At 34.0% G+C, this 24278-nt stretch overlaps 1 protein-coding gene across 2 annotated transcripts in view; it reads right to left on the minus strand.

Moving 5' to 3' along the window:
* NHSL1 (NHS like 1) overlaps window positions 1-24278 on the minus strand; it is a 250760-nt gene that overhangs the window by 119012 nt on the left and 107470 nt on the right. Inside the window, exon 1 of one of the 2 annotated variants that reach the window (XM_051997843.1) lies at window positions 21303-22259. The exons of the other annotated variant lie outside the window; for it this stretch is intronic. Within the exon in view, the coding sequence (XP_051853803.1) occupies window positions 21303-21504 (202 nt within the window). The 5' untranslated portion in view covers window positions 21505-22259. Of the gene's footprint in view, window positions 1-21302; window positions 22260-24278 lie in introns of those variants that run through there. 2 annotated transcript variants of the gene reach the window in all.

A 24278-nucleotide genomic window follows, 5' to 3' on the forward strand; every position in this document is an offset into this window, starting at 1 on the left:
TTTTATTATTGTGTTAAATATTTCCCAAATACATTTTAATCTGGTCCACACTGAAGAATGTTGCAGATCACATTTGATAACCTCCAAGTACAGAAGATTTTTTTAAACAACTATTTACAAGGACAACTTAAATCTGTTCAAATATTATTATTATAATATACAGGAAAAAGGAAGAAACAGAGGTTTCTTTTGTCAAAAAATCCAGGTTCCAGTCCTAATTGGCTTTGTGAATCCCTGTAGGTTTCAATTTCTTCATCTTTAAAATTAATTACAAACTGGGGTGAAGAGTGGGAAAGAAGTTCCTATTATGATGGAATTGCCTATCACAAAAGTCTATCGCTCTTTCCACTATATCACCTTCAGTAATGAAATGTGTTCATGAAACTTAGAAAGCAAAAGTAGACATGAATTTGGTTCTTTCTCCATACAGACAGAGGTGAGGGGAGATAGAAGATAGACTTACTGATCCACACTGCCATTGATCAGTGGTCTAAGCAAAGAAAATAAATTCCTTACAATGCTACATAAAAACAACTAATTTTCTTCAGATGATGCATAAATTCAGCATTTATATGTATTCATCTTCTGATCATATCAAAATCTGTCCCTTTGCAAAGTATGATCTTTCTTTGCCCTCTCTATAATATTATAATATCCAGTGTCAGGTTCACTTTTAACAATTGCTGTGTCCATAACAGGGTGAGGATGACTATAAAAAGTGCCAACAATTTGCAGAATGTTTTTCAAATCCTAAACTTTAACTCCAAATTGCTCTGGTTCTATCTTATTTATGTCATGATTTCCTTGTTTATATGAAAGGTTGTGGTTAAGTATGACAGTAATATATTACAGATTGATATATCACATTAAACCATTGTTTTTGTTTGTCCTAGGGATCACTGTCCCTAGGAAATAGTCTAAGGTTACTACCAAAAAAAAGAAAAAAGAAAAAGAAAAAGAAAAGAAAATCCAATGAAGGGTAGCTAGGTGACACAGTAGAGCATTGGCCCTGGAACCAGGAAGATGTGAATTCAAATTCTGACTCAAATACTTGACACTTACTAACTGTGTGACCCTGAGCAAAGCACTTAACCCCACTGCCTCACCAAAAAAAAAGAAGGACAGTACACCTATAATAGTTTTCCTCCTCCAATATGCTTGATCAAATAAACTTTCAAAAGACCTGGAAAAGAGCCATGACTAAACAACTACTATCTTGGTTATGGGATATCTTTGTCATGTGATCAAGGCTTTGAATTCTAGCCATATGAAAATTGGTTCAATGAGCTTGAACTATTTATTCTAGATGGGGGGAGGGAAAAAAGGCTCTGGGTGGGACGGGATAACTGTCTTCAAGACCTTGAAAGACTGTGAACTGTGATATGGAAAAAGACAAGAAAAAAAGACACTGTTTTGATGGAGGCTTTTGTTTTGTTTTTTGGGAAGGAGGGAGGGGGAATTACTCCAGAGAACATAAGGACAACTAGGCGCAATAATTGGAAGTTGCAGAGAAGCAGATTTGGGTTAGATATAGAAAATCTTCCTAACAAAGATATCCAAAAGCAGATGGGCGGTCTCAGGAGCTACTGGCTTCTCTTACAGGAGAGATCTTCAACTGATCTTTTGTTGGTTGTGCTGTAGTAGAGATTATTTCATGGTATTGTACTAGCTAACCAATGACATCTCATCCAACTCAATTCTGGTGTGACTCTGGGCATCTCTATCTTTTTTTTCATGACATTATACTCTCTGATCCCTTAAAGAAAGACAACCCTTTTTGTTCTACAAATCAGCTAGAGGAGTCAGGAAAGGCTTCATCAAAAAGGTGGCATTTGAACTTGCCATTAAAACTGGAGAAATATATGAGCAAAGAATGAAACTGTGAACATGTTTAAGTCCTTGGGAATAGTCTGCTATTAGACCACATTACTTTTAAATTGCTAAACTGGATTTTAAAGAGCATAGTTTTTCTAACCTAGAAAAATGTATATGCACCTCCACTACAACTGTCAAAATAAATCTTTGAAATTGGTTGTCCCAACTTTTTTTCATCCAAGACTGAAGAATAAAAAGACAATGGGAAAGGGAAAGAAAAAAAAAAGATTATACTAGAGATGACTGTGCAAAGAATGTTGATGTCAGAGTCCCAGCTGGACAGAGTATATACAGAGATGTCAGGACAATTACCACAAATCCCTTTCCTTAAGAGGCTTGTAATGGAATGTCATAATGGGAGAAAAACAAACAATAAGAGCAAATTCCAACCTAAATTTGACCTACCCAGTGCCTTAACACTGTTAGCATGCCTAATTAACTACTTTATGCCCTCTGCTTTCAAATATTTTTAATCTACACAATGAAATATGTGATCTCCTTTTATGTTATACACAATTTCTTCCAGTAAGAGAATAAATATTCCCATGACAGTCACACACACACACACACACACACACAGAGTACTAATAAGTGATGATCTCCCTAATAAAGTAAATGAAAAGCTACCTTAAAATAAAAAGGTCAATTGTATCATTTTCTCTTGAGCATCTGAACAATTCAAAGAAGTCAAGTAACTTTCAGCTATGCTAACAGCTGAGCCCCCCAAAAAAGCAATCCTTCTAAATAATTCTAAACAAAAGCAATTTGATATATCAAAGGAGTCGAATTGAATGTACAAGATTCAAAACAACAGCCAATTCATCTGAATATGCATTCCATCATGATTCATCTCTTACTGGGTAAGAAAACATAGCCATTGACCAGAAATAGTGAGAGAAACATGATGCTTTTTGCATCACAAAGTAGAAAAAAGATATGCAAAATAAAATCCATGCTGAATTTTATTTCAAATATCCTCATCATCCCCACCATATGGTAGACAGTGGTAATTCAATTCACCAACATGCCATGGTAGAAAGGGTACTAGTTTTGATGGAAGAGGACGTGAGGCAAACCTGAGCTCTATTACTTTCTGCCTATAGGTCCTATCACTTAACAACTTTGGGCTTCAGTGTGCTCATCTGTAAATCAAAGGAGTTAGACAAGCTGACATCTAGGTATCCCTTCAAACTCTGCTTCCATGGATCTCAACCCAATAAGCTTCACTATACATATATAAATAAGACCAACAAACAGATTATACTTGCTGAAAAATATAACACTTGACTACCAATTATGCCATTTAAAATACTCAGATCATCTCCAAATTATTCTGTATATGTTTTGTTCTTCCTTAGGCTCCCCCCATTAAATTGTGAGCCTTTAAAGGGCAAATTTGGTATTTGCTTATCTTTCAACCTCAATGCTTAGCATAATGCCTAGCACATAGTAGGTCCTTAATAAATATTTGTTGCTTGGCTTATAAGACATTAAAATATCATATTTTTAAGCTAGCAAACATACATACAAACTTAGAATACTCAAAATATTATAAAAGAACCATAGAATACCCCTCAAAAGTTGCTCATTTCTGTACTCTCCGACATTTGCCCCACTTAAATCACAGTGGAAACATTCAAAGGAAGGAGATAATCATTCCCCTTTCATCTGCCAAGTCGTCTGATTGGTCAGAGTTTGGGATCTCGGGACTGATGAGTTATTTCAAGACCCAAAGAATTTAAAATTATAATGACAAGGAAACCACAGCATTGAAACACCATTTAGTTCCTTTACCCCTGAGCTTTGAATTTAAGGATTCTAAAATAAGAAGTAAAAAAAAAGTCTTCAAGCTGACAATCCAATTTCCAGGGTGGAGTCTTACCACACTACATGCTAATCACAGAGGTTAACAGCACCAGAAAGAACAGCACATACCACAAAAGCAATATTTGAGATGCTCTTCTTTGATCATTCTTAACCAAAGACAATTTGGGCCTTTCCTCAATTTATTTTTGCCTTGCTATGACCACTTTCTATACTTCCACAGCCTTCGAAAATAATGCTCTAATAGGATCTGCAATCCTATTGCTGGTAACTTTGGAAGTTCTAGTTCAGATTTTATTTTGATTTAATACAGCTTTCTAATCAGAATAACTCCTATGACCACATAAGTTTAATAAAAATAAAAATAAAAATAATAATATCATTTATAGTTGGGACACAAATAGAATTTCAAGCTTAACTTTTTTCAGAATCAATTCATTCCTTCTGCAGCAGGTACTTCTGACAGTCCTATATAGTTATCAAAACAGGAATTTAACTTGAATATAAAAGGGAATGCAGGCCAAAGCTCAAGGCTTTCTTTCTCTCTCTGAAAGAAGAATTCATTTTCACTTTGTACAGGAGTAGTGACACTGATAGACTCTCTGATTTCATAATTTCCCTCTGCTTTATTATTATTATTTTTTAATATTAAAGCTTCCTTACTTTACTGAAGGGTTGATTTTTCAACACATCTATTAAATGCTTCTGCCATGGTTTGACTCAAACATAAAAGAAATATTACTCTAGTACTTACTACACAAGATGACAAGATGAATCTGTAACCTTAGAAATGACACAGTTAAAAAAGTTACCCAAGAAAAAGAACACCCCATCTCCATTTGTGGGCACCAAGAACTAAGAAATATAGCATCCTTGAGGTCAAAAACCATGTCTCAGTCATTTTATAAATTTCTTGATAGTGTATAACATAGTATCTTATACATGTATAAGGTACATGGAACAGGCTTCCAAAGAGTATATGTTGAATGAATGATGGTGTTGGGAAATTCCTTTCTTAATCTCTCTCAACTTCAATTTTCTCATGAGCAAAGCAAGAATTAGGTACAGGGGAAAAAACAGATAACTGCTGTCATTTCTAGCTATATAGTTATGATATAGGCAAGCTCTGTCACCAATTTGCTGTTGAATGAAATATTTACTTCTCTGAATTTACATCTATTCATTTATCAAATAAATAAGGTTAGAAAATCTGAGGTCCCACTTCAGTTTTAATATTCAAGTATTCTATAAATCCATTTAAACTGCAATAGTATGAGTCCTTGAAGAAATCCCCTCCCTTGGGAAAAAAATATTTTTCATTTCTAAAATAAATTGATGCTAAATACTAAAACTAATATAAATTATTCATATGTGTACCATAATTATATGTAAATCAATTACAAAAATGTAAGTTAATATGATTGATAAACAATAAAAATTCACTAAATTGTCACTGTCACAAAAAAAGGGAAAAAAGGAAGATACTGTGTTACATTGTCTCTTCTTGACCAAATCCATCTTCTGATTATACCTCAAAGAAGAAATTACAAGATTCATAGAGAAACACAAAAGTAAAGATATTGCTACCTATAAATGAAATTCAGTTTGGAAAAAAATTGCTAATTATTACAGTTTATAGAGTTTTGATCTTACTGTATATAATAGATTTTATCTATAAGAGCTTTAAGATTTGAAGGGGGGCTTATATATGTGTGTATATATTTGCATATACACACACATAAAAAAAATTCATTTATTTATTTGGCCTTTTGATCATTAAACTAAAAGGTAAGTAAAGCAAATATCCCCATTTTAGAGATGTCTGTATTAAACACCTACTATGTGCCAGGAATCATAAGGAAATTGAGATTAAGTAACAAGTCCAAGATAATAGGGCTTTCTAAGTAATAAAAGTCAGAATTCAAAACCCATGACTTTTTATTTCAATTTCCACTAAGCCACTATTTTAGATGTGAATTTGAATCAATTAAGCAGTTAATACCTACCACACAAACTATTCTATTTTATTCTATCTAATAAATGACTTATTATGAGTTCTGAATAGTTTATTTACAGTATTAATGTTTTACTAATGAATTCATTTAAAAAAACAAATCAGAACTTGAGGGAAGCTCATTCCCTCAATATATGGAACCAATATTTACCAGGATTCACACTTCCTCCATCTCAAATGGTGTAGGCTAGATTCTTCCTAAAAGGTGTTAAATCACAAATTTAGTTGAAAAGTAAAAAGTGAAGGAAGGAGAAGGGTGAGAAAGAGGCGCAAGGTATGCCTCCTTTGGTCCAAACTTCCTGTTGACCCAAGTTGTGGCTTCCTGGTTAACCAAGGGCATAAAAGGTTCAACCCATATAGCACCATGCAAGTAAACATACCCTGCCATATAGGAATCATATGTTCAGCAGAATATGGTGACTCAAATGGTCTTCTAATATCTGGTTTGGAGAGAAGGAAGAACTTTGGTATATACAGATCATATAATACCCACTTATTAATATAACCCAATTAAATATGCACAGTCAAAAACCTCTCATTTTGAATTATTAATAAAAGGAAGAATATACTATCTACCCCCATTTAGAATTAGAGAATGTCATTTCTTGGTGTTATTGTAAGATGCAGATGTGAAGAGGATAAGAAATTTAGGGAGGGAGGTTAATTCTATACTTGTAAAAAATGATTAAATGTTACAGATGACCCAAATAGAAGGGAACAGTGAGTTGAAATGAAGACAGCAATATGCTTATATGAAAGGAAATGAGTTAGTGCCAGAACACAAAAAAAACCTAAGTAGAAATTAAGACAGATTTTTTTTTTGTCCTTTTCTCTTTTTCAATCCTTGTTTGGCAAGTTGTCAAACAAGTCAGTAGACAGAAATCTATTTGGAAAAGAGTAAAGAAGGCACATACCTAAGACTCATGTATGGAAACTGGTTTATGGCAAACTTTTGTGGCTATATAGATTCATAGATAAGGCTCATGGTGTTACAATATCAATATATTTCAGTAAATTTGGTCTGCTTTTCCAAGAAGTATCCTAGCTAAGTAAGAGAGATTTATCACTTGAAAGTTAACTACTAATGATTAATATATTGGTTATGTCAATTCCTAAAAAAGATAGAAATATAAATTGGCTCAATTATGTATGGTCTTCTTTTATGCTTATATAGGAACTATAGCACAATGACAGAAAAAGTAAGGCAGAGGTTCTTGTGAATCACATTGGTTTTTATATCATCTCTAAGCTTGTTGCTGAATGGATCCTTGTCCATATAGATATTCTCAATAAAAAGGGAACCAGGAGAAATAAATGAATAGAACTAAGTAGGACAGCTCACAGGTTCTCATGTGAATAAAGGAGAATAAAATAATTATCAGTCAGTTTAATACTGAAACTAGAGGCAACAAAAAATACCATGTCTAAGGACCTCTATATGTTTTATCTTACTATAAAATGCTCATGAACAACATAAACATACTACTCTAAAAATAACTCTCATTTATGCATCAACTTTTCTTTTCTTTTTTTTGCATTGGAGGAAAAAGTTCTTGATTCTTATAGATTTTGATGGAAAGGCAGGCAGAGAAAAATAGTGAAAAATGTTGGAAAATAGAGCCAAGCATAAGTGAAAGGGACCAAATAGCTTCTGCCCTATATATCACCAGTTCATTTTTTCAGGAAAAGAAATGGACTTGGTGAGCATCTGTCTTTCTCACTTTCCTTTCTCTCACAATATACACCCGTATAACCACACACTAACCCTCCTCAAAGTTTACAAATCTAGCTTAGGAGAGAATATATGCAAAATAGATACAAAATGATTGTGGGGTGGAGATAGTGGGCATTATCATGGACATACATGACTACAAAGTTTGTCATGTGATAAGAATAAAATTAGAGCCTTCACTGGTACTCACACAAAAAAATGTCCTTACGGAGGACTTCTTCTTCCAACATAATAGCAAACTTATAGACATTGTTATCAGAAGGCACAGTACTCCTAAAATAAAACCAAATAGAGAAAGAAATCCAAAGATATTTTTTTCTCCATAGGGTACAATGAGTCAATGGGTACTAGAGCAGAGAAATCTACAAAAAGAAAATGTAAATAGGTCAGACAATGTGGTCATGTGGTCCCCCACTGGGGATGGACAGCAGGTGCAACTAATCAGCCAAAGTACATTAGTAGGTCTGTCTATGTTGCCTTCCAGCAGGGGGAACAAGGTTTAAATTGGTAATCATTAAATCATGCCTGCCAATTTCCAAGCAATGCTCCTAACACATAGATATGCTTCAATGAGGTTTATTTTATAGAGGCTTATGAAAGAAATCCTTCTTATATAGAGTGAATGCCTTACATACATGCCCACAGTGTACATAAAAGACATGGAATAGTAGGAACAGAAATTCAGATATGACAATTTTTCTCTAAGTTGAATAGCCACCCTATATTATATGTCAGGATAGGATAATATTCTTGTCCTTTAAGATTTTTCTATGCCCAATATCAAGGGGTCAGCATTATATTTGGCATGGTTTCACAATTCTTCCTTTCTCCTAGTAGAGGGAAGGAAGCCATCTGGTATATATAAGAAAAGATTGATTAAGGATGGAACTAGGAGACTTACAAGGGACCAATGACAATTAAATTCTCAGGCATAGAAAAAAGTTACAATACTCACATACAATTACAATGCAAAACGATTCTGCCCACCACATAGCTCTTACTATATAAAGTAATCTTACAAAAAAAGATATAAAGTAAGAAAGAAAAGGTATGATTATAGCAAAATATTTAAAAATTAGTACAATTAATTCAGATGCCAAAAAATCAAAAACAAAACTAGAAATTATTCTCTGATCAGTTAGTTTAGTGCCTAGGATTTCACTGCTACTTTTAGAATAATAAAATCCAAAATCAAGTTAGCAAAGTTCTTCAGAAAACAAATTATTCAAAAACGTGGTCCAGTTGGAAAAGGCTAGAACTAATAAATAATAACTAGATAACAAACATAAAATTGATGAGCAAGGTCTGAACATCAAGGAGAAGAGGAAGAGGTGAAGTGCCTAACTTTGAGCTCCTTGGTATCATGGTTATGAGAAGCACTATTTACCACTTCCTCTGGAAAGATCATATTAATGGGTGGTCCTATCAGTTCACTCACCAACCACCCCAACTCATTTCCCTGGCCAACATTCCCTTATATTTGCTGTCCCCTCTTATTAGAATGGAAGTTCCTTGAGTCCAGGGGCTGTCTTACTTTTGTATTCGTGTCTCCATAATAACAGAACAGTCAATATACATTTATTAAAAACTTCCTCTGTACCTTACATTGTGCTGTTTACTAGGGAGATCCCCTTAAAAAAAAAAAAAAAAAAAAAGAAGAAGAAGAAGGAGGAGGAGGAGGAGGAGGAAAAGAAGGAGGAGAATCTTTAGGGCAGATATTTCATGTCTACTTAGATTTATTTAATATTTATAAAATAAAAAAAGAGTAGCCTCCCAAATGTCTGCAAAATATATCCTGGTTATAATCAGGTTTTTTTTTCCATTTTTTTAAGTGCTTACTATTTTCAAAGCACTGAGCTGAGAATAAAAGACAGAAACAAAGCAGTTCTTGTTCTCAAGGTGCTTACATCAACAGGAAACTATGGTCAAAAACGAAATCACTGCCCCAGTCACAAACCCATGTCTATCAACATTATATATAGGGTCAATAAAATATACAAGTGTAACTTATTTCTGCTCCATAGATCTAAAAAGTATAATGAAATTAGATTTGTGACTTATTTGTTAAAATTACAGGCATCATGGCCTAACAGATAGAAATACAATCTTAGAATAAGGACCTAGGTTCAGATCCTGCTTCAGATGTACAATGGTCCTGTGACCCTAGATCTGTCATAGCATATTCTAATATAAAGTCCTTGAAGGCAAAGACTATTGCTTCCTTGTATTTGTATCCTCAGGGTTCAGCACAGTGCCTGGGACATAGTAAGAACTTATTAAATGTTTCACCTTTCTCCTCATCCTTTCTTCCTTCTGTCCTACTCTCTTCCTCTCTTACAGTCTGTTTGTCTGTATCTCTAAAAAAAGGAAGAAAAGACAGTTTTCATTGAGTAAGTGGTGAACAAATTAAGAAATTAAACAAAAATATGAATGTACTGAAAAGACTTGGCAAATATGAAATATTCACAGAAACTTGAAAAAATCTACAAGAATTGATAGAGACCAAAGCATAACCAAGAAAACATTTTTTTGATAAATACAATAAAGTAAAGGAAAACTACATTAAAAGACTTTTAGAACTTAACACAAGTGACTAATAACCACAGAGAACTGATTTTAAAACATGTCCTAGTTCTTGGCAAAGTTCCAAAATATGGAATGATGCAGACATTTTTGGGGATATGATTTGTTTTGCTTAAATATGTTTCTTTGTTACAAGAGTGTACTATTGAAGGGGTGAGTCACTGAAAAGGTCTGGAAACAGAGGGGAAAAAGAGTATCATTATCAGGAAAAAGATAAAATCACAAAAAGCTAAACAGATAAAATTTGCAATTTTACAAAGTAATAACTTAATCCCAGGAAAATAATTTTGATTAACACAGCTACAAATTTACTCTTTGGGAGTAGAAATCAAAGTATTTTTTAAAGTACTCAAAGTTTAAAACCCTCTATGTACTATTCTGAAATGACATGTAAATAAAATATCAGGCAAAATGATTTCAGCAACCATGCCAAGTCAAGCAGCAGGCATAATAAATATTTACCAAGGTTATTTCACAAGTTGTCTTTTGTATTCTGAAAAAGAATCTCAACTAATCAAAAGTTAAGCAAGATAGATCTGAGCTGGGGATAGAAATTCCATCTTATCTCAAACTGTAATCCCACAAAACCACTTACTCATGTTTCTAGATACAAAGTTAACAAGAATTTTAGGAAAATATAGTGATGATAAGAAATGATAGTCATACAAAAAAAACCTTAAGTTTTGTTTTTCAATTTATATTTTATCTATCAAGATGAATATTTCATTTTCAAAGCATCACAGTGTTTTGAAGGCGATTCTCCCTTTCCCCCTAAGTCAGTGGAAACAGTCAGTATTCAGAGCTAAAGCTAAAGACTCTGTTGCAGCTCAAGATAAGAAATGTCCCTACTTAGAGGGCAACCAGTAAAGCCAAAAATCTTTCCTGGAGATCTTAGTAATAGAATACTGAATTGAGGAATGAGATTCAGAAAGCAGGAAAAACTTAAAATGGATCAACAGAGGGAGAAGAAACAGAAAAAGACATCTGGTTTATTTTTCTCTGGTTAAAGATCTAGAATGTGACACCTTTGGCACAGTACTAGTCACATAATTCTTCTTTTAATATTTCAAGGATCTGTAATTTTACAGATATGGGTATACACATTCCTGTAAGTATGGTGCTTCTAGATATAGCCGATAAAGTGCAGGACTAGAGTCAGAAATTTGGCAAATTTGGCCTCAGGTAATTCAGTACTTGTGTGACCCTAGGTGTGTCATTTAAATTCTGCTTGTCTCAAGTTTCCTCAACTGTAAAATGTGGATAATAACACATCTACCTAGCAGGATTACTGTGAGGACAAAAAGAAGCAATATTTGTAAAAAGTTTAGTATAATGTCTTCTCTGCTTCCATCAAAACAGATTACAATCTCTCTTGTGTCCTTAGCATATTGTCTTGTTAAGTTTCCATGCCAGAAAAAAATTTAACACTCTTCAGCCAACCTGGTGATAATCTACTCCAAAGTTAGCTAGAATGGCCCTCAAAATATGGACATATAATCTATTACTAGCCCTATTAATTGGAGTCTTTCCAACTTGATAGGACCTGCCAGATCACATGATCCTTTGGTATAATCTCGAAGATTCAGTCTTGGACATAGCACAGTCAAAAAGAGAGGCAAGATTTTGGTTAGAGCATACAGTAGAGCCTAAAATAAAAAGCAAGTTGGATGAAAAAATGACTTGTTATAAGTAAAAATTTGGAGCAAACCAAAAGTCAAAGAGGCAATTATTGCAAACAGCTCCAGGCTCTTCAAATAGCAGCTTCAAACCAAAATACATTCCTTATATATAAACATATGTAAGACACTACTGATTATACATGAATCTTCTAAGCCCACATCCACATAGGCAAATAGTGATCACTGTAAATGTTATCTTGAAACAAAAAGGCCAGGAATAGAAAAGCCCATAATAGTTAGTAAGCAAAACTGTGAGACTATGAAGAGAGATAATGTGAACACATAGGGTTCCAAGAATGCTTTTCTCAGATGTCTTTAGAATTGCCTCAAGGACCATTGTGCCTCAACTAAACTACCATATTTTCTTCTGATTCTAGGTATTTTACCACTTTTATCCATCCCATAGCATTACTTTCTTAAACATTGCTTTCATTATTCATTTATTATTTGTTGAGCATCAATGTTATGCAATATACAAAAGAGATATAATTCACAAACTCTACTTTGAGGATACCTACAGTTTAATCAGAAACAATATGCAAAAGTTATAATCCAAGGTAATGTATTCATTCATTCATAAAACAAATACTAAATGGAGCAGCTATGTGCAAAGGCACTAACAAGGGACATAAATTCTTTTTTTTTTTTTTTTAAGTAACTTTTTATTGACAGAACTCATGCCAGGGTAATTTTTTACAGCATTATCCCTTGCATTCACTTCTGTTCTGATTTTTCCCCTCCCTCCCTCTACCCCCTCCCCCAGATGGCAAGCAATCCTTTACATGTTGAATAGGTTACAGTATATCCTGGATACAATATATGTGTGCAGAACCGAACAGTTTTCTTGTTGCACAGGGAGAATTGAATTCAGAAGGTATAAATAATCCAGGAAGAAAAACAAAAATGCAAGCAGTTTATATTCATCTCCCAGTGTTCTTTCTTTGGGTGTAGCTGCTTCTGCCCATCTTTGATCAATTGAAACTGAATTAGCTCTTTTTATCGAAGAGATCCACTTCCATCAGAAAACATCCTCAAACAGTATCATTGTTGAGGTATATAATGATCTCCTGAAGGGACATAAATTCTTTCATCATGACAAAAGCTTTCAATGACTCTATTTCCCGCTTCATCATTTCAAACTAGTTCCTACTTTCTGATGAATAGCAAAAAACTGGATATAAGTTAGATGAACAATGACCTGGGCCCAGAATTAAATAGAAGAGTTGAAAAACTAAACAGTTCTCTGAATGATTCCAAAAGTCTCTATTTAAAGAGAGAGTTCAGGACAAACATCTCACTTCTCACCAGGCTATATTACTTTTGAGATTTCTCTGATTTCTCTATCATGCTCCAGGAAGCTCCTCATTGTAAAAACTTCATCAATCTGCAAGATCAAATCAATCTCTGTACTTAGTCCCCATCTATCCCTGTAATTGGGGGTAGAACCATGAACTCCAAAATCTCCATTTAAGGAAAGGACTAACAACAAATATCCCCTTATTTCCAACTTAGTTATTGCTACTCAGGATTTCTCTGACTTCTCCACCATTTCCCTTTTCTGTATATTCCTCACCCCCAAATCCACTATTCAACTTCCTTCGGTGTGTTGTCTTTCCCCATTAGAGCATAAACTCCTTGAAGGCTGGGACTGTTTTTTTTCATACTTGTATTTCTAGCACTCGGCATAATATCCAGCATATGTTAAGCACTTAATGAATGTTCATTGATTATTAACTAGAAGCTTCTATCTGAAACAATGAACCAATTTTTTGACATCTATATTATTCTGGTGATGTTCTACACCTGAATCATGAAATATCAAAATATGCTGGGTGATACTCAATGGTTTCAAATAACTTTTTAAAGTTTTATTTTCTAGTAATTTTCCCAGAAATTAAGAAATTAAGAGGATGTCAAGTTTAACTTGCATATTTTTTATTTCCTTACTTCTCTATTTGTGACATCAGTCATTACTAACTAAATTATAGACCAAGATTCTATTTTTTGATAATTATAGTAGTGGAAAAGAGTTGTAAGAATGTCTCCAAATATAGTCAGTTCTAAACGACTCAAGTACTGATTAATCAATTTATGGATTACTCTTTTTACTTAATTCTTTTCTTTTTCCCATTCTGGTCATAAGTTTTTTTATCTAAGGGTAAAAGTATTACATTTTTAGTCAAATACTCAATATGGTACAAATACTATAAAAGGCAGGAAAGCCAAAATTCAAGTTAGTCAATTTTGACATGTTAGTATTATAACCAAGCTTAGTGAAAAAAGAGTAGCTACATAAGATTGGTGACCAGAAAAAAGAATTTGTTCCAAATAAGGAAGGATTTCAATTATCATGTTATTTTACCTATCTCTACCTTTTAAATCATTAACTAAAAAGTTGATGATATGACAAAACATGACTTCTCTTTTCAGAAATCTGATGAGAGCAAATTTAGGAAATAATGATAGCTTACATTTATATACCATAAATAAAAGTTATTTTCAAATATTATTATTGCATTTAATTCTAACAATCCTGTAAAATAGGTAGAGCAGGGATTATTATTCCTATTTCCAGATGAGAAACTTGAAGGTAAGAAATGAAATACCTTGTAAATGACTAGAAAGAGGCAAAATGTCAAAGTTTTTTTTTTTCCTCCAGGGCATTGGAAGGTAAAGAAGAAATCTTCACAGAGAAACATAGGAGATAAGACAATTGTTGATTTAGATATACTATCAATTTAAAATTATAAAGTTATTTAAGACATACTTACTACAGGTTTGAGTTTTCCCTATTTCCTATATTCCTGAGGAAATTATTGAAATCCATTAATTTAATAACTGTATGTTATTAATAACTTAAAAATTAAATGATGTAGAAGAGAAATGAACTAACATTGTTTGACTTCTTGGTTCATTGCTTTATTTTACACATTAATACTGCTACTTTTCTATGGATTTCTTTTATACTATACTGCTGCATTAATTAATATAGTCCTGGTTTCAAAGAATTGATCCATAAAATATCCAATGAATTGAATGTTAAGAGTCAGAAGAATATTCCAAAATAGTCAAAGATTGTAGAACAGAACTGGAAAAGATTTTTTTACATCACCTAGTTCATCCATCTCATTTTTATAATTGAGGAAATGAAGACCCAGAGTATTTAAGCAGCTTATGGGATCACACAGAGAGTAAGGGGCTAAGCCAGGGATTTGAATTTCATTCTTCCCATTCCAAAGTCAATTCTCTTTCTTCTATTCCAATCCAATCTAATCCCTTCCCTCTCTCTCCTGTTTCTTGTTGCCTAAAAAAAAATTAGTTGAAAATATAAAATCTTTGATTTGCAACACATTCTTGTCTATACTTCTTAGGTGATAAAATCTTAAGTAGCGTTTTATTATTTAACTTTCTTTCTGTTTTAACTCCTTAAAAATGTAAGCCTCTTGAGGACAAGAATATGTGGAAAGTTCACAATCTGAAAATTTTAAATCAATTTTCAACGAAATATGTTATTACTGATAGTCACCACAAAGGCATACTGTGTCAATCTGAATTATGGACACAATAGTAACAACCTATTCTATTCCTTGGGAACAAAAGCAATGTGGTTTAAGAGGGAAAAATTGGGGAAGGGGAGAAGAAGGACTGGAGTTCTCTGCATTTCCTGGGCATGGACCAACTCCAGGTACAATTTTTAAAAAGGAAAAGTTTATATTTTGACATCCATCTAGTTCTTTTCCTGCCTCTCTCATCTCTAAAAACCTACTGCTATTCATAATTTCATAACTTAAAGAGCTATCCTTCCTTTGGGAGATGTAAATGAATTGATGTTTTACAATAATAGTTAGAATTTTTTTAGTACTTCAAGGTATGCAAAGCATTTTACAAATATTATTTCATTTTATCCTTATAACAACCTTGAGGAAGTAGGTTTTATTTTTATTTTTATATCCATTTTACAAATGAAGAAACTAAGGAAGTAGTAAAGAACCTCAAGGTTTAAGGCTAGATTTAGACTCAGGTTTTCCTGACTCTAAGTAGAGCATTCTATCATGGTGCTCACAAACTCTTTATATACCATAGAATATACACGCATACAAATTATTATACATAGTTATATCAATAAGCAAATCCTTTTTAAAGGATCTTTGTGTATAGGAAGTTTATTCTCCATCATTTACTAGGACCTAAGTATTTCACATGTAGACTTCCAAAGAGGAAGTGAGAATGGAAAGAAAAACCCCCATGTTAATTGTCATCTCAATTACATTTTTGAAGGAATTTTGCATGATTTTACCAAGCATTTGTTAAATGCTTACTGACTTTATTTGGTTATGGTATATGCATGGTAGGTACTATTTTGAAGAAGAGTCTCTAAGATGGAGTTTTGCTTTATCAAATTTAATTTTTTTAAAATTATGAATAAACATTTAGCACAGTAAAATCTTAAATTCTCTACAAATTTCAATCATCTCTAAAGATGCATGCTGCTATAGAATATCGTTTATTATAACCCTCCTATCTCAATGCATATATAGAATATTCTCATGAAAATTTGCAGAGACATTTAGTTCAGTAGTTATTAATACATTTGCAATCGATCTCTTTAATAGTAAGATATTTCCCAAAAAAACTTTGGACTCCTATTTCAAATACCTTGGGATTCCTCAGACCTTCTAAATTGTGTAACGGATAGCCCAAACTTCCACCGTCTTTAGTCCATCTCCTTAAGACTATTTCCACTTCCTAATGTAGCACACTGGGAACCATTCCAAATGTGGTGATTATACTACCATTGATAAATGAAAGAATGTTATAGACACAGGGCTGGATCTTTTCCTAATAAATTTATAATCTAAAGAGTTCATGGAACTAAATAAAAAGTGGATTTAGGCCATAAGGGGGTGGATTTAGGAGTAGGTGAAGAAGTTCCACTTGTTCAGTGATGAAGAGAGCCATCTACACCCAGAGAGAGGACTGTGGGAACTGAGTGTGGAACACAACATAGTATTCACACTCTCTTTGTGGTTTGGTTTCATTTTGTTTCCTTTCAGTTTTTTTTCCCTTCCTTCTTGATCTGATTTTTCTTGTGTAGATAAATAACTGTATAAATATGTATACATATATTGGATTTAACATATATTTTAACATATTTAATGTATTGGATTACCTGCCATCTAGGGGAGAGGGTGGGGGGAAAGGAGAAAATTTGGAACACAAGGTTTTGCAAGAGTCAATGTTGAAAAATTACTCATGCATATGTTTTGTAAATAAAAAGCTTTAATAAAAAAAAATGAGTGGGTGAAGAAATCTTGATTATGGAAGGAGAACAAAACACTAAGGAAACAAGCTGACTTTTTTTGTCAATGTGCCTTTGCCCCATAATGCTCAACTTCTAAAACTCTGCTTTCTACAGCTTATCTCTTCTGCTATTTCTGAACTCAAAATCCTCTAAAAACTTTTGCGTTTTCCCATAATGTCTAGAGTTAGAGGGCAATGAGCTTTTTTTATGTAGGGAAGTTTATAAGTGTATTTCTGTAAACTAATGAAATGTTCTGCATACACTGGGAACTCAATGAAGAATTTGTTGAATGAGAAGAAAAAAAATAATAATAGGAATGAACAATCTCAGTCCAGATTCTCCAGCTCTGCATAAAAAGCTTTATACTGTCTCACCTACTGCATTATGAATTCTACTTTCCTTCACAGACACCTTATAAAACACTGCACGGTACACTGAACTTAATACTGAAGAGAGACACCAAATGCATGCCTTTGATTTTTATTGCTAACGCAATTGTAACATAATGTGCCATCATGCTGGAACACATCAGTTTAAAAATCTGATAGCTGATAGTTATTGCTAATAAATTCATTTTTTTCCTTTCATCACAGCATGACAAATGATAATAAAAGAAAGCTTTGTGGTGGTGCAGTGACTAACATAGCCAATGCTGCTAGTTAAATGTTAACTGAGTATATGTCATTTTGTATTTTCTGCTTAAGCTCATTTTCATGGACGTAAGAATCAATAAAACTGAACAAACACGAATTTTCAGGGCAAGAACTTAGAAAAAGCACTCCACTAGAAATTATCTCCAGGCAGCTAGATGGCAAGAGAGCCAAGCCTGGAGTCAAGAAGCCTCATCTTCCTGAGTTCAAATTTAACCTCAGACACTTAGTACCTTTGTGACCCTGGGCAAGTCACCTAACCCCTCTTTAGTTTAAGTTTCTTCATCTGTAAAATGTGCTGGAGAAGAATATGGCAAACCTCTCCAGTATCTTTATCAAGAAAATGGGATCATGGAGAATTAGACATGACTAAAATGACACAACAACCATCCAGAAATTCTCAAATCAAAAATGAAACATAGACATAATTACCATCCTTTGCCTCTCTAGTAAAGATGAAAAAAGCATTAATGACAGCATTTTACATTTTTACAACTATTTAAAGTTTAGAGATTTCTTTAAAAACAAATTCTATGATATGGATAATAAAAGCATTATTAAATTCCCATTTTACAGAAGATTAAACTGAAGCTCAAAAGGCCTAAGTGATTTGTACAGTGACATGGCTAAAGAGAGCCCAGGATCCCCATCTTCTACATCAAGATTGGTGTTCTTTCTGTCCTCATTAGATGACCATCAAGAAACAAATTTTATTGCATTTTGTCATAGAGACAGAATTTCATTATAAATCGAAATTTAAAATAGGAACATCAATCTGAAGTCAGGTGACTAGGGTTGACATTCTGCCTGGTACTGCCTATGACCTCAGGCAAGTCCCTGGGACTCAGTTTCCTCCAGTAAAATAAGGGAATGGACTAAATAGTCTTCAAGTCCCTTCAGGTCTAAATTTAGAGTACTTTGTAAAGCTCTGAGTATCATATAAGTGATTATTGATATGGAATTTTTTTTCTTAAATTTATATTGATAGAATACAAGGCAAATATACCAGTCATACTATTACTGCTCCTGAACAGCAGAGAGAAGTATGAATTGTGATTTGGTCACAAACCTGGAGTTGCAGCAGTCTTTGGTTAAAGAGGAAAGGCCAAGAGACTTGGAAGAAGAATCCCCTTTCTTCCTTCTCCTCAACCCTAGGGGTCAGTGCATTAGAAGCCTCAATGGAGAAGACAGCATAAAAGGTAATGATGTATATAAGGGAAGCTACAAGGCTGGTTTTTTCTGGTCTCTTTCGGGATCTAGAAAAGTCAATCAAAATTAAGCAAATGTAAATTTAGGATGATGTCTGTCTATGAGTGTCAGAGGAGTCACTGAAAGTAAGACGAAGGAAATTATGTTCCTTTAGATGGTACAACTTCTTACTTGCCACTCCAAAATTGTACATGCTTATGAGGCACTAGTAGCCCTGACCATATCAGTCAGTCAGTCAGTCAAACAATAAACGTTTATTCATCAACTAGTATGTGCCAGTCACTGTGTCAAGCACTGGGGATACCAAGAAAGGTAAAAGGCAGTCCTTACCCTCAAGGAACTCATAATTACCTTTATTTAGTGCTGATACCAAATATGCCCTAATCTACAACTTTTCTTCCATTTTTTTCATTTCATGAAAGCATAAACAATGTCAGAATCACAGTTTCCAAATGAATACAGTTGTAAGACTTTTCATGGAGATAGTAAATCAAAGCTGGGAATAGAACTATTTACATAGAAACGTTTAAAATGGGAGTAGAGATGCTGAATTTTGTTCTTAGAGTTAACTTTTCAGGAAAACCTATTTCACACATCAAGGAAGCTTGTACCTTATAATGCCCAAAGGCTTACAGAAGCCACATAAATGTAAGCAGTGTAAAAATAATTCTTTATTCTTCATTTAACTATACTCCCTAGCAGAAGGGATAAAGGATGCAATCTTTTATACAGTGGTGTTCAACTACACAAACAAGTCCTCCCCTTTCCTGAGTTCTTTACAATGACTTCATTATGTTTTATAAGTCAAGTGTGCAGTATTTATTTGATTCCAAATGAAATGAACATATACCAGTTCAGCAGAATCTCTTTCTCCCTGGAGAAATTCTTATAAATAAAACTCTTATAAAAATTCTGAAATACAATTTAAAATTTTTTTCCCATTAACTTAGGTACTTTAAAAAGAAAAAAAACTGAAAGCAACTTTCTAGAGGGAAAAATATCCAGGATTTTGCCAGTTACATTCTCTTGTTTCCACCTCACTGCTGCATACACCCACCATTTAACATTTTTGCTACAAAGGTTACAACCCAACTATTACTGAAAACATTGTGGTTTATTCCTAAATTTGAAAAAACAACAATGCATATTCTAGTTCTTGAAAAGAAAGAAAAATGTATCCGTTATTACAAAGTCTGTCCTTTATCATAAAGCACTTTAGAATTAGGCTTTTAATTTTAACACTTCATCTATTGACCATAGTTGACTGGCTAAGTGTGAAACAAAAGTGACAACTTTAGAAACAGTTCAACTGCTCATATCAAAACAAGTTTAGAATTAGTCCCTCATGTGTTATTAAATATTAAGATTAAATATTAAGTTTAATTGAAAATGGGCTAATAGTTTAATACCTGTTCAGTCTCACTATATATACTGAGGGCCTAATTTTAAGAAGCTCTTCCTGATCCCATTCCCCCAAGCTCCAAAGATGAAAATATATAGAAACAAATTAAGCAAGATCAGGTTATTCATTTTGTGTCTCAAGAGAATGAGAGAGCAGGTTACTGAAAGGTCCTGACAAGGGAGAAAGCCATCATGGAAAGAATGTGATAAGCAAGGGAACACAGTCATGCGGAATGCCTGAACTAGGTTCCTTTGTCAGAGTGACACAGTGCTCTCAGACCGTGCAGAGCCCTGCACAGAAAGGAGAGACCATTTTAGAATTTAGGCATTCAGTCACCACCAAAAAGTCCTTAACCACAGTTGAGTGAAATCTCAGAAATTCTAAACACACATACACAGACACACACAATGGGGATGTTTATAAAAATGTTCCACATTTCCACATAGATTACTATTTTTCTACACATTAAGGGAAGTGGCATATGGTCTAATCCAGGAAAAAGAGTACAAAACTAGTACTACTAGGAGAACTTGATTCTAATCTCCTTCTGATCAAAAGACCTAAGGACAAGTCCCTTTACCACTATGCAACTAATTTTTTTCAATTCAAGAGAGACTTATCACCTGTTTAATTTCTATCTGGAAGAACTATAATAAAAACTGATGAGATTGAATATAACTCACAGGATCTCTCCTTATAAGGAAGACGCCATAATTGTAACAAGGTAAGATATGATTGCCCTGAATTTTCACAATGCATTATTTCAGGAAAAAGTCAAAACTGTGGTTGTGTTGTGCTATTAATATTCCACAAATGTAGATTTGGTGGGGAGAATTAAAGATAAAGAAGAGGGACTTTTTTTTTCCTTAGGAGGACAAGAGGTCAAGCTTGTTGGGAGCAAATTATTTCTACACATATAAGTGAATACTACTGAAAATCACCTTAAGAGATGCATAAAACAAAAATCATAAAGTCAAAGCATTGTCATAAACAAAATAACTCTAAATAACAAATCCAAAATAAAGTGGTCACCTTTTCTGTGCTGAGTTCTGTAGATCCAATTTTCATCATCATCTTCTACCTGCTGCCCACATATTGAGAGCTCTCCATCACTGCGAAACAATCTCTTTGTCTGCCTGGACAAGGAGGAGAAATTTATCCAGCTTACAGCACGTGAGAGAGAACCTGAATTTGGCTTGAGTCTGAAGGAACCTGAAGCACACTCCTTTTTCATCTTCTTTTACATCAGACTTCACTACATACAAAAATCAGCCTAAACAAAAAAGTCTCAAAAAGTTGCTCCTGGTCCTTTAACAAAGTGCTCTTCTCACCTTCGCACTCGTTAAGCAACAATCAGTGCAAAATCCAAAAGGGTTACTTCTGGCCATTCCTTTTAAAGAATGAAAGGAGGAAGTGGGAGGCAGAGGCTGAAAGGGGTATCCAGAATAGGGAGTAAAGAGCAACAATGTGTTTGAACTAGTCAGACTTCTTTGGCACCTGGTCACTAAATTGATAAATCTTCCCAAGTCCTTTTCCTCGAGGATGTTTCATCCACAGCCAAATATAAAAGCAGAAAAGAAAAACAATCAAAATGAAGCAGGATCTTGGTTTCAAAGAAGCTTAAGACTTTGTGCAGTATAGCACCAAAGCACACCCATTTGTTCCTTGTGCACCTAGCCTCCAAGACTGTAATCTTACTCCTCTCCCAGTCATCTTTCTCCCACAGGGACTGAAATCCAGCCTGCAGTTGCATAAGGAAGTAACTCCTCCTTGCCCTGGGGAATAAAGACTCAGTTTTAACTTAGGGTCCCAGTTTGCCGATCTCCCACAAAGGCAATAGTTCTCCCACCTAAACAGAAGTTACTGGAGAAAAATCAAAGTGCTCCGTTCCTTCACACTGGTACAACTCAATCATCAACACTCCCACTTATCCTCTCTCCTTTTTCTCCTTTCTGTCTATGAAAAGCTGGGGATCTACAGAAGGACTCTACAAACAATAAAACAGGCTGCGTGGCTATTGCTTGGATTACAGAGTAAGCACTAGAGTGAAATACGATAGGCTCTCTCCTGTAGTAAAGACACCGTATTGGAGGTTGAAATCTCCGCCTTTTCAAAGCCAATATCTCAGTGGCAGAGCAAACTTCTGAATTCCCTCTCCGAGAGCTGGAAAAATCCAAGTGTCACTAGAGAGTACTAATTCCTAAATAGTAAATAAGAAATGCGTAGATTTATAATCAGACTAAAGGGAATATTTTTGATATAGAGGGTTTTTAGATGTAATTTTAATGATTTCTATCACAATTATGGATTTCTGATTTTTCTATATACAAATAGAGTATGGATGTGTGATCCCTTTAGCTGTCATAGCTTCACCTGAATGCATTAATCCAAATGGCTGTATTTCTCATATAGGCTAATATAGCTATCAGACCATTCATGACAATGGGGAAATCTAACACTGCCTTGTCGCTAGCAAACAGGGTGCAAAAACGAGGATATACATAAATCATCAACAATGAAATAAGACAGTGGCATTTAGAACCCTGGAATACATCTACATATGTTCTATCCTCTAGCCACCCAGAGTTCTAAATAGTCATACTGTCCCAGAATTAACAACATAGATAGATAGATATGTTAGCAACAACTACATCTTTTCAGTTCTATCATTCATCTCAGTCACTCTAGGAAAATTTGTGAATGCAGAATTGACTTGTAACAGCAAGAAATCTATGGTCAATATATGACCATGAAGAAGAATATACAAGAATATATCTCTATCTCTTATTTGCAGACTGGGGGGGGGGGGGGGGAAGGGGAGAGTGTTGGTGTTGCTGATTAGAAGGGATGGCTCTCTGTGAAGAAAAGGAGATTGATACATTGAACAAAGAAGGTGATGCCAAAAAGAAATATCAATATTTTTTTTAAAAGAGGATCATAGGCAACATGTCCTTCATGCCATGACAACAAATAGCACTTTTCATATGCAATCCCAGATCAATGCTCCCTTAGCATATTGAGCTTTTGTGAACTAATGCATATTGCTATCAAGGGAACACTAAAAAGCTGTAAAGAGCTCAGTCTTATTTGGTGTTTGGGGGGGAGGAGGTTTTGTTGTTGTTTTGCAAATTACTAATGAAAAGAGAAAAGTAAAATGAAAGTATAAGTAAAAAGAAAAATGTAAGTAATCTGGGTAAGCAGTGTTTTAAGATCAGGACTTTACATCACAGAACTATTTCAGTTCTGTGAGATTTTCAGCAAAATTTTTTCATTCTTCCTAAAAAATGAATGTTAAGTATTCATACTAGGTTTTCTTAAAGGCACTCCGTTCCTTTGATTTAAGATAAAATATCACAAAACAGCTTAATTTTAAGATTTTTAAGCAACAAAATAGGCCAAGCCATAGAATATCAAGCTCAAAGAAAGTTAGAAGTGGGTGGGACATTAGAACTTGGTAATCTTGTGTAGAAGTTCTTGAGTATTTTTTTTAAATATGCATCTCTTTGGCAGTCTGGTGAAATCTATGGATCCATTTCTCAGAATATTGTTTCTAAAGGACATAAAATAAAACATATAGGATTACAAAGGAAACCGTTATATTGGGAGGAAAATGTATTTTTTTTTCTATCCAAGACCCATGAAATCTATCAATAATGGAAAAAAGGAGACACGTTAAGAAACCTTGATCTAATATAATGTCTTCATTTTATAGGCACAGAATTGTCATGGTTCTCACAGCAAATATCAAGAAAGAGTACCCAAGTCTCCACTCAAATGATTCTGCCTCCTTCCCTTCCTTGTTCCTGTAATACTCTTCAACTGTATCTTCAACCCATCTTCTAAGACAACTTCAAAATGTTATTTCCTACCTGCTTCCCATAGCCAGAAAGCTTTTGCCCTTCTATGAATGCAAATATCACCATACTTTACTTGTGAAGTGATGATATTCTATTTTATAATATGGCTATTTGTATGCATGGGTTGTCCCTGCTAGAACAAATAGTTTTT

The sequence above is a fragment of the Antechinus flavipes genome, chromosome 4 (assembly GCF_016432865.1).
Source record: "Antechinus flavipes isolate AdamAnt ecotype Samford, QLD, Australia chromosome 4, AdamAnt_v2, whole genome shotgun sequence".
NCBI classification, from domain to species: domain Eukaryota; kingdom Metazoa; phylum Chordata; class Mammalia; order Dasyuromorphia; family Dasyuridae; genus Antechinus; species Antechinus flavipes.